At 43.0% G+C, this 11,444-nt stretch overlaps 1 protein-coding gene across 1 annotated transcript; it reads right to left on the bottom strand.

Moving 5' to 3' along the window:
• Positions 1 to 290: 290 nt before the first annotated feature.
• On the bottom strand, positions 291 to 5,636 carry C13H17orf67 (chromosome 13 C17orf67 homolog). The gene is made up of 3 exons (XM_060252654.1): positions 5,359 to 5,636; positions 3,680 to 3,774; positions 291 to 436 (listed from the first exon to the last, which is right to left on the bottom strand). The coding sequence occupies exons 1-3, from the start codon at positions 5,405 to 5,407 to the stop codon at positions 320 to 322; spliced, it is 261 nt and encodes an 86-aa protein (XP_060108637.1). The 5' UTR covers positions 5,408 to 5,636; the 3' UTR covers positions 291 to 319.
• Positions 5,637 to 11,444: the final 5,808 nt, after the last annotated feature.

The following is an 11,444-nucleotide window of genomic DNA, read 5'->3' as shown; positions in this document are numbered from 1 at the left end:
CAGTTGGTCCCAGTTGTGTGGTGGCCAGCAAGCTGAGCCCAGTTGTGCAGCAGCTGGCAAGTTATGTCCAGCCGCGTAGTGACGCCCTCCTACACCACCCCCAGCCCATAGGGATGCTCCTGTATGTTGTCTGCACAAACCTGGGGATGACCAGGTTTACAATAGAATGCCCTCAGCTGAACCTGACCCCATTCTCTTGATCTATCATTCCACATGCGGCCAGGTTCAGCACTAGATATAGGAGATTTTATATTATACAGGAAATATATATTTGAATTAAAGAAGCTTACCCTAACTGAGAAGCAAAGAATAAAGTGCTTTACACAGGGTACACTAAATTCCTGTCACAGTGTGGGTAGCAGTGTGGATTCAGCCAGTGCTCAAGGAATTGCTCTTCAGATCTTTGTTCCAAGCGTTGGAGGTAAAGCATGTATTCCTTTAAAAGAAAATATTTAAAAGCCACTTATTGATGTGCCAGACTCATAGAATCATAGAGTTGGAAGGAACCTCGAGGGTCACCTAGTCCAATCCCCTGCACAATGCAGGAAATTCGCAAATACCACTGTTGCCTTAAATGAATCTATTGGCTTGATCTACCAAACTCCATTCCCTTATAAGAAATCTGAGCATGACTGGTTTGGTGTAGTAATTTAATTTCGATTTCTAGTCTTTTGTATCTGTATGAGTATACATAAGACATTATACAAGAAGTGGATATATATAGCACCTAGCACATCATTGGCACATCATACAAGAAGTAGAATGGAAATATATTAAATATGGCCTAAGAATGAGTATTATATTTGTTTCGTTCATCTTCAAGCATTTTAGACTTCACTGTCTCAAAAACATACCTATTTTGAGGCCTTGGGAATATGCAGCATTCTTTAAATTTAATAGAGTAGCCAACAAATTTGTTTAAAAAACAGATGAGTAATGAATTCATAATCCTTTAACTGGTTGGCACCACAAATTTTAATAAAATGTCAGTAAGAAATGAAGTAACATTATACTATATGATGTTACACATTCTACAGACCAACAGAATTAAATAAATCATAAAGAAAATTTAAACATTGCTAAATCCCATTGAAATTAAAAGGACTTGTTTCAACATTATATATACAGCACCTAGCACATCATTGGCACTAAAAAAATATATTTAACAAAAGTGAGCATGATTTAGCCAAAGATTAAGTACATACAAATTGTATTGTTTTCAACCAGCAAATCAAACATTTCCTTAAATCTGTCCCTTTGAAATAAAGGAGTCTTTTGGCTATGATCACACATGCTAAAAAATTCAGCTTCAATCCACTTTCCAACTGGATTTTGCCAGTTCACACAGTAAAATCCAGTTGGAAAGTGCATTAAAAGTGGATTTTAAAATTGCATTATTTAGCATATGTGATTGCAGTCTTTAAATGCTTCCTTTGGGTTGGATTGTGCCAAACAGTCATAATGCTTGAAGTGTTCTGATGTTCTACCATTGGGACCTCCCCTAGAACACATGGAAGGTAAATACAGTTAAGTATAATCAGCCAATCATAACTTTAATATGAGTTACACAACTTGGCTGGCAAGACCTGGCTAGCATACTCCAACCAAGAGAAGACAAGGACCATTTATGTACATCAAACATATAAAGCGTAAAGTCTAATATTATCTAGAATCACCTGCTTTTTAAAAGAATGGGTATACTGTATTAATTTTGAAAACCTGCTGCCTGTGTAATCCTAAATAGAGTTGCACCCTTTAGTAACCAGTGAACTCTGTTTGGGTTGCGCAATAGGGATGAATCCCAAGAAAATCTGCTCAAAAATAAGCCCCATGTTATTCAGATCGGTTTACTCCCAGGAAAGTGTCCTTAGGATGGCAGCCTAAATTGTTTGGCATGCACATATTAAGGGAGAGCAAGGGTAATGAAAAATTGAGTTTAGCATGGCATTTCTTAACAGCAGAAATCCTAGTTATGTCTTACACTACAGTCCCTTCTTTATGTAAACAGTTATATAATGGCTAGAACACTGCAGAAGTGGCAAAACTAATGAAATACGGTTATGAGTGAATGAGACACAGTACTAAGTGTTTGGGTTGTTGGGTTTTTGACTTATCTTTAATTTTGTCTTAATGACTTAATAAGGGGTGCTATTCTCAATCACTTCACATATTTCTGTGTGTACTATTAAAACATTACTTAAATGCAGAGCCTTTCTTTGATAATGAGAAATCAGGTGGCAACAGTTACTTCCTAAATCTGAAGTGGGATGGGGAAGAAGCATACAAAATATAGAGCTTGTTTGTGTCATATAGAAACTGGGGGTTGTTGTTGTTATTTGTTCAGTTTTATTAATCACCACATTCCAGGCTCCGGGCGATATAATTCAGTAATATACGAATACATAAGTTTAAAGCCAATAAAAAACAATCCAAGCTAAAACACCTTACAACCCCCCTATGGTGCCCTATTAATTTCTTCAGTTCCAGACTGCTGGACGTTGTATTAAGAGGGGGGAGCTCAGAGGGGCAGGGAATGAGGTGCCAGCTTGACAACCGTCGCTGTCCTTACTTGAAAGCCTGACAGAACATCTCTGCCTTACAGGCCCTGAAGAATTGCATAACATTCTACAGGGCCCTGGTGTCATCTGGCAGAGAGTTCCACCAGGTCAGGGCCAGGACCGAAAAAGCCCTGGCTCTTGTGGAGGACAGCTGGACCTCTTTAGAGCCTGGGATCACCAACAAGTTATTACCAGTAGAGCATAATGCTCTTCCAAGGACACTGCAGAGGAGGCAGTCCCAGATATGTCAGTCCCAAACCACTCAAGGCCTTGAAGGTCATAACTAAAACCTTGAATCTGATTGGGTACCGAACTGGAAGCCAATGCAGCTGGCACAGCAAAGGCTGAATATGTGCTGTCTGTAGCATTCCCATCAGGACTTGTGCAACCACATTCTGGACCCATTGGAGCTTCCAGGTCAGACCCAGGGAAGGCCGGCATAGAGCAAGTTTCAGTAGTCTAGTCTGGGGGTGACTATTGCATGGATTACTATGGCCAGATCAGAGCAAGGCAGGAAGGGAGCCAATTGCCCAGCTTGGCAAAGATGGAAAAACACCACTTTGGGAGTGTGCCTATCCTGGGCCCCCACTGAGAGGGAGGTATCCAGTGTCACTCCCAAACTCTTGACGGACAGCGCTGGTGTTAGGGGCACCCTGTAAAAAGTCGGTAATCTATGCTTCAGCTCTAGCCCCAGTCGTCCTAGCCACAGAATCTCCATCTTTGATGGGTTCAGCTTCAGTCTGCTCTTTCTTAGCAGTCCACCACGGCCTCCAATCCCTCAACCAGAGGTGATGGGACAGCGACCAACCAGTCGCTCAACAGCAGATGCAGCTGGGTGTCATCTGCATACTGATGACACCCAAGTCCAAAATTCCATGCCAGGTGGGCAAGAGGGCACATATAGATGTTAAACAATATCAGGGAGAGGAGTGCCCCTTGAGCAACCTCACACACCAGGGGGTATTTAATGGACACATCCTCCCCTTGTGCCACCCTCTGTCCCCGACCATGGAGAAAGAAGAAAAGCCATTGTAATACTCCTGCTTAACAGAGAAAGCTTTTTACTGACCTTAAAACTGCCCAAACCCTCTTTTTTATCTTAATTGAAATATTAAAATCACCCTAAATGGTTCATCAGGAAAGCCAGGTTTTCTTGCTTCACGACGGGTTCTCAAAATCTGTTTGGCTTGTTTTTCCGGCAGTATTGGTGAGGCATCTGAGGTGGGGGTGGGGGGTGGGGAGGAGGGAAAGCAAGCAAGATGGACAATAGTTAAGCTTTTACACAGAGGATCAAGTGTTTGCAAGTTATATCTGTGTGTATGTGTATGAGAGAGAGAGCATATACATATACATTACATATATATTACAATACACAAAGTGTTCTTTCATTACAGTGCCCTCTCCAGAGGATATTACATTCCAGACGGCACGAGTGGAATCTGAAACCATTTTAATAATAAACCAGGGCTTGTTTATAGGTTGGACAGGTTAAAGTAAACAAAACCTACACAGAACACATCTCTTCAAAAAAACGAGGAAAAAAGTCTAAGAGCACCATCTACTGTGATCAGATTTAGCCTTTCCACTGGGTACAATCCACCTGGGAGTTCTTTTTTTAAAATTTCTTTTCCCTTGCGTCAGCTGCATTGGGATGTACAGCTGAGTCCCACATATTTCAATGGGATTTGCACAGAAATACATTCAGATCCTGCCCTTCAAGTGTAACGATGCTATGCAAGACAAAGTTCTTTGGGCTTGAAAACTGTATGAGCTAATAATGTCATATGGAAAAGCAAGTAAAGTTGCAAGAAACGCTGAAGAAAGCCAGACCGAAGTGGTACCACTGACCAACGTATATGACAGAGGAATCCTGATGCTGCTGTCCCTGCTGCCTTGGCTGGAGAGCTGGCACAGAAATATTCTAAATAAATAAATACTTGAAAGTAAATCCCACTGAATCCCATAGTGTTTAATTCACAGGATCAGAGCCTGATCCTACACATTAACTCAGAAGTAAGTCATGCTGAGTTCAGGAGGATTTCTTTCCCAGTAAGTGAGCTCAGGGTAGTCAATATGAAGCTCTTTAAAGCTGCAATCCTGAACTGACTTCCTAAGGGAAGCACTCCCATTGAACTCAATAGCACTTACTGCCAAGTCAATATGCACAGGGTAGGGTAGTTCTTGCTCCCATTTTTTCTTTCTAATGTAGAGATATATAGCAATGACTGTTGGTGCTTGTCTCTGATTCCTCCCAGATTCCTTGATCCTTTAAATCCTACTTATTTTGCAGTGCTAAATACAAATATGCAGAGATCCTAATGTCCCACACAGACTGTGGCATGACTTCAGAACTGTCCTCATGATACAACTGCATAGAGACCAGCTCTATAGATCAGTTGCTTTACTTTATAGCAACTATATGTCCTTGTGAGTTTCCTGGAGGTGTTTTCCTGAGGTTGCTCTCCCCTACAGTAGCACAATGGTTAAAAGGACAACACTAAATAAAACTGCAGTGTAGCATGATAGCTTTAGCCGACTGCATTTTGTAGATACTCAACCAGGAGCCTGAGGATATTTTAAAGAAAGAATTAAATGAGCCATTGTTAATATCACTATGGTTATATTAACAGAATAACAAAGTTTGAGTCCAGTGGTACCTTTAAGACCAACAAAGTTTTATTCAATATACCTGAACTCCAACTTTGTTCTGCTTCAGACCAACACGGCTACCCACCCAGATCTATCCAGACAGAATAGTCCATAACCCTTCCCCCCCACTTCCATCCCAGTTTATACCTACCTACAAAACTGGTTAAGAGGATCAAGATAAGAACAAAAGCAGTCTTCATTCTGATTCTGCTATCTCTTGGTCTGCTCCTACAAAATGAAGAACTCTGATGGAGGTATTAGCCTACTTGAAGCGGCTAGACGTCAGTCACAGATGTTTGTTTATTCTTCGACTACTATGACTTAAGAATATGGGTTCTAGGACATCTGGTCCTGGGTTTTGAATATGGCTATTGTGGGCTTCAGCGTTCTTGTAGTGCTAATCTATTCCTGTGGAAAATGAAACAGAGAGGCCTTATTTACAGAGGGTACATTTTGAAAATTTTAAAAAAGAGAGAAAAGCATCAAAAAGGCTGAAGCAAATTAGGAGACAGACCTCCCAAAAATGATTGGCACATATTGTTGTAGTTTAAAAAGAGAGAGAAAGAAATCAGCTTGGGCAGCACAACATATTCACTAGACACATTTAGGGTTGCCAACAGTCCTGGAGAAAATGTCCTGTGCCTTTAATAGCAGCATGGAAACAGACAACTGAAACTTTTTATGGCATGGAGTAAAATAACATTGGCAGGTAAATAACATCCCATTAAGCTTCTGTTGAATGAGACAGTACATTTTTCTTCCTCTAGGCTGTTGGCAACCCTAACAGCAACTGATCTTGAAAAGGGGTCATTTTACTTTTAAGCACACCAGAGAGCAACATTTATGCTGCAGTCTGATGGCTTCACAGCACTTTTTAAAGGTCCATCTCCTCATTTCCTACTGTAAAAATAAAAGCCAACAGCATTAAGCTCAGTAGATTTTCTAAAGAAAACAAGTATTTTCTCTTTGGGCCTACAGCCATATAGCAGGATGTTGACATATGAGAAACTGAACAAACTAGTATTTACTTGTAAAAAAAAAAGTGTTGTGGTAACTTTAAGGAAATGGCATTTTCAAAACTACGTGTAGTATGATTTGTGGATCCTTGGGTCAGATAAAGTTCTAATCAGCAACAGAGCAGAGCTACATTTTACTGTAAGAACATGGTTAAGAGAGGGAGTACTGATGAAAATGGTATCCCCATGCTCAGGGCTTTTTTTGTAGCAGGAACTCCTTTGCATATTAGGCCCACACATCCCTGATGTAGTCAATCCTCCTGGAGCTTACAGTAGCTCCTGTACTTATTCAGCTCGCCCTGTGTACATGTTTTTCCTTTTCCCATAGTTGGTGTGTATGGCCTAATATGCAAAGGAATTCCTGCTACAAAAAAAGCCCTGCCCATGCTAAACTTCACCTTCCCTTCCTGTAACATCAGGTTAAATTTGTCATGCACTAAGGTTATTACAATTTACATTTCCCTGACCTTGTTAGCCAATAATGTGGCATGGGGAAGGGAAATACAAGCACATCAGGACAAGACCACTTGGAACTAAGCACTTCTACTCACACACAGTGAGAGAATTAAAGTTTCTTTCTAGAAGCACCCCTCATGTTTCATGGGGTGCCATTCCAGACCGTCACTGATCTTGGGTTTGTGGGTGCTTTAGGAGGTTGCATAAGGCTGCCACTGAGAAGAAGGAGTTCAAAATCCTGTGTGCAAGCAGTGCCATCAACAGAGACTATTATAAAGTGAGTTCAGCCAGCTTAAAGTAACGATTTATTGAACAAGAACAGTCACAAACAACACAAGCAACTCAATTCAATATATACACTGTGGCCAAGTAAAACACGCCCCCTTTAGTTGGCAGCCATCCCTCCTATTAGTCTCTCCAGGATCCTTCACTTGCATTTCCTGGAAGAAATGCCTCGCATCCCAATTGGCCAGTTCTAAGAGAATGGTCAATCGGAATGCAGGCATCAGGATCCTGGAGAGTAATGGAAACATGCTTCAGGCTCCAGCCTACAAACACAGCAAATACATAACAGAGACAGTGATTATGTTGACAGAAGTGTTAAAAGCTTCTCCAGGCTTATGCAATATGGCAGGATATCCATATAAAAGCATGCCATAGAACAATGGACTAGACTGCAAGTCCAGCCACCTTAGGGTTGTCAATCCCCAGGTGGGCGCAGGGGATCCCCCGGTTTGGAGGCCCTCCCCCCGCTTCAGGGTCGTCAGAAAGCGGGGGGAGGGGAGGGAAATGTTTGCTGGGAACTCTATTATTCCCTATGGAGATTTATTCCCATAGAAAATCATGGCGAATTGATCCGCGGGTATCTGGGGCTCTGGGGGGGGCTGTTTTTGGGGGTAGAGGCACCAAATTTTCAGTATAGCATCTAGTGCCTCTCCCCAAAATACCCTCCAAGTTTCAAAAAGATTGGACCAGGGGGTCCAATTCTATGAGCCCCAAAATAAGGTGCCCCTATCCTTCTTTATTTCCTATGGAAGGAAGGAATTGAAAAGGTGTGCCGTCCCTTTAAATGTGAGGGCCAGAACTCCCTTTGGAGTTCAATTATGCTTGTCACAGCCTTGATCTTGGCACCACCCCAATGTCTCCTGGCTCCACCCCCAAAGTCCCCAGATATTTCTTGAATTGGACTTGGCAACCCTAAGCCACCTTCTGAAGATGATGGTGACATCATCATCTTCTGCAATGCAACATGTTATCATCATGAAGACTTGTGATTTCATGTGTTGTTAAACGCATTTGCCCAGTCTTATGCAGTTAGGCCAGCCCAACCAAGCCTGTAGAAACCAAATAGGCTTAGGCATTCCTAACCAAGGAGAAGAGAATGAAGTTCTGTGAGTGACAACACCCTCCACTTGCTGGACCCCATCCATGAGCAGCAGTTCCCAGACAAGCCTGTCATGTCTTCTTTCAGTTTGGGATGGATTTATGTCTCATGGAAAACTTCTAAACTTTTCAAACATGACTTTTAAAAAAGGTTAAAAGGTAAAGGTAGTCTGGGGTGACATTGTATCACGTTTTCACAGCAGACTTTTTACAGGGTGGTTTGCCATTGCCTTCCACAGTCATCTACACTTTCCCCCCAGCAAGCTGGGTACTCATTTTACCAACCTCAGAAGGATAGAAGGCTGAGTCAACCTTGAGCCAGCTACCCGAACCCAGCTTCTGCTGGGATCGAACTCAGGTTGTGAGCAGAAAGCTTGGACTGCAGTACTGCAGCTTTACCACTCTGCGCCATGGGGCTCCTAAACATGACTTATGAAGTTTAAATGTATTGATCTGAAATATTTATATTCCATATTCTCAGTTATTCAGCTTCACACTTATCAGACGTTTGGATGCATCCATTCATGTATCAATGTTAGCCTGGTATTCTAGCAGCAAACCTGCTGGGGCCATCAGTCAAGATGTGATAATACTGACTCTCACACAGTCAGCATATTTTGTTAGCCAGATGGACATGAAGAGGTTGCACAGATACAGGCTTTTCTCCTATGTAAGTAAGGCCTAAGAAATCATTAGTATCAGTGTTCCTTCTAAGCTGAGTTTTCCTTCTAGCTCACAGTTTTTTACCCCCTGGCTCACACATTTTTGTCTTCACTCAGGAAAAAAGGCCCCAGAGCTAACTAATTTATTCAGTAGCTCACAAAGTATAATTTTTGCTCACAAGTCTCCACAGCTTAGAGAGAATATTGATTAGCAGAACTGTGGTCTTCCAGATCACTTACTCTACACTAGTACTATAGACTTGGATATGTAAGTAAATTTAGACTGGAGCATGACTAGAAAAATAATCTTACATGTCTGTCTTTATTCTGTAGCCCCACTTTTGTATTTATTCAGTGTCTCCTATTTAATTTATTTATTTTATTTATTTATTTACCTTAAATTTCTATCCCGCCCTCTCCGCGAGCGGACTCAGGGCGGCTAACAATTTATATTTACAATTTAAAAACCAATAAAATACAGTTACAATTTAAAACCATTATATGGTACTGTACCACTTCAATATAAGTGAGTTCTTCTTTTCTGATGGTGATCACATAGTATCGTAGCTCTATAATGATGTGGGGTAGCAGTCCTCTCCCAGTTAGATATTAAAGGCCTGTTGGAACAGTTCAGTTTTGCAGGCCCTGCAAAAAGTAGAGAGTATATGCGGTGTGTGCCACAGGGCCCTTATGGCCTCCAGGAGAGCATTCCACATTTCTGGTGCTGCCATCGAAAAGGCCCTAGCCCGTGTAGAGCATAGCTTAGCCTCCTTTGGTCCAGGGATGGATGGTAGATTTTGTGTCCCTGAACACAGTGCTCTCTGGAGAACATACGGAGAAAGGCGGTCCCATAGATAGGCAGGGCTTTAAAGGTCAATACCAACACCTTGTAAAGGGCTCGGAACACAATAGGTAGCCAGTGCAGCTCTTTTAGCACTGGCTGAATGTGCTCCCATCGAGGGAGCCCCATTAACAGCCGTGCCGCAGCGTTCTGCACTAGCTGTGGTTTCCGAAGCAGGGTCAAGCATAGCCCATGTAGAAAGCATTACAGTGATCCATTATCGAGGTGACCATAGCGTGGATCACCACTACTAAGTCGTCATGCTCCAGGAAAGGGGCCAACTGCCACACCCGCCGAAGATGAAAAAAGGCGGATCTGGTAGTGGCTGCTACCTGGGCCTCCATTGTAAGAGAGGACTCCAGGAGCACACCTAAGCTCTTGACCTTAGGGGCCGTATTAGCAGCACCCCGTCAAGAGCCGGCAGAGGGATCCCTCCCCCCCGGACCACCCCAGCTCAGATAGAGAACCTCCGTCTTCATCTGATTCAGCTTCAACTGACTCAGCCTGAGCCAAGATGCTACGGCTTGAAGAGCCAGGTCTAGATTTTCCGGGGTACAGTCGGACTGGCCACCCATCAATAGATAGAGCTGGGTGTCGTCTGCATATTGGTGACATCCCAGCTCATACCTCCTGACAATCTGGGCAAGGGGGCGCATATAGATGTTAAATAACATCGGGGACAGAACCGCACCATGTGGCACACACCGCATATAGGTGGGTGCCTTTGGGATGATTCCTCCCCTATTACCACCCTTTGTCACCAACCTTGGAGAGAGGAGACCAACCACTGTAAGGCGGACCCCTGAATCCCCACGTTGGCAAGGTGGCTAGTCAGTAGCTGATAGTCAACCGTATCAAATGAGGCTGACAGATCTAATAATAACAGCACCACTGAGCCGCCCCAATCCAGATGTCACATGAGGTCATCTATGAGGGTGACCAGAACCGTCTCCATCCTGTGACCTGGTCAAAAGCTGGACTGGAATGGATCCAGTGCGGAAGTGTCATCCAGGAATCCCTGTAGATGAGTTGCCACCGCCCGCTCTATAACCTTACCCAGGAAGGGAAGTTTTGATACCGGCCGATAACACCATTCTGTCCTATGGCCACTGGTGGACATTTTCACAGAAACAGATCCAAAATTATATCTGAATCTCTGAGCATGTACAGAGTGCCTTTCCTCACCACTTTGCAATTGCTGCAGCCTATCTCCTCACAAACAGGAAGTCTGTACATTCTGTATATGAGAGCCAGTTTGGTGTAGTAGTTAAGAGCAACGGACTCAAATCTGGAGAACCAGGTTTGATTCCCCACTCCTTCACATAACCTTGGTGACCTTGGGATCAGTCACAGTTCTCTCAGAACTCTCTCAGCCCCGCCTACCTCACAAGGTGTCTCATGAGGGGAGAGCAAGGGAGGGTAATTGTAAGCTGCTCCAAGACACCTTTGGATAGTGAAGGATGGAGTATAAAACCAACTCTTCTTCTTCTGGAGTGAGGTGGCATATATAACAGGGGTGGCCAACAGTTGCTCTCCAGATGTTTTTTGCCTACAACTCCCAACAGCCACAGCCAGCATGGCCAATGGCTGGGGCTGATGGGAGTTGTAGGCAAAAAACATCTGGAGAGCTACCATTGGCCACCCCTGGCATATAATGTTTCTAATAAACAATTCTTCTATGGAGCTTCCTTGGATTCTTAAGACCTCCTTTCTGAAAAATTTAACATTGCTTCAGTCTGATGAAATGGTCACAAGTCCATGAAACTTTAAGCCACTATAAATCTTGTTAATATTTGCAGTGCCTCAAGACTCTTTTTTGAAAAGAGTAGTTTATGATGGTATTTCTGTGCTTCATACTACAGAGTGATTCCACTTACTT

This window comes from Heteronotia binoei, chromosome 13 (assembly GCF_032191835.1).
Source record: "Heteronotia binoei isolate CCM8104 ecotype False Entrance Well chromosome 13, APGP_CSIRO_Hbin_v1, whole genome shotgun sequence".
Taxonomy (NCBI): domain Eukaryota; kingdom Metazoa; phylum Chordata; class Lepidosauria; order Squamata; family Gekkonidae; genus Heteronotia; species Heteronotia binoei.
This window is presented reverse-complemented; position numbering and strand designations above follow the sequence as displayed.

What these genes read in the sequence shown, in the direction of transcription:
- C13H17orf67 (XM_060252654.1), bottom strand. Translation starts at nt 5,407, where the DNA reads ATGAAGACTGCTTTTGTTCTTATCTTGATCCTCTTAACCAGTTTTGTA. An exon ending in CCTCTTAACCAGTTTTGTAG is followed by an intron (nt 3,775 to 5,358) that starts GTAGGTATAAAC and finishes CCCCCACCTCAG; the next exon opens with ATGCCTCACCAATACTGCCG. An exon ending in TTCCTGATGAACCATTTAGG is followed by an intron (nt 437 to 3,679) that starts GTGATTTTAATA and finishes TTTCTTTTAAAG; the next exon opens with GAATACATGCTTTACCTCCA.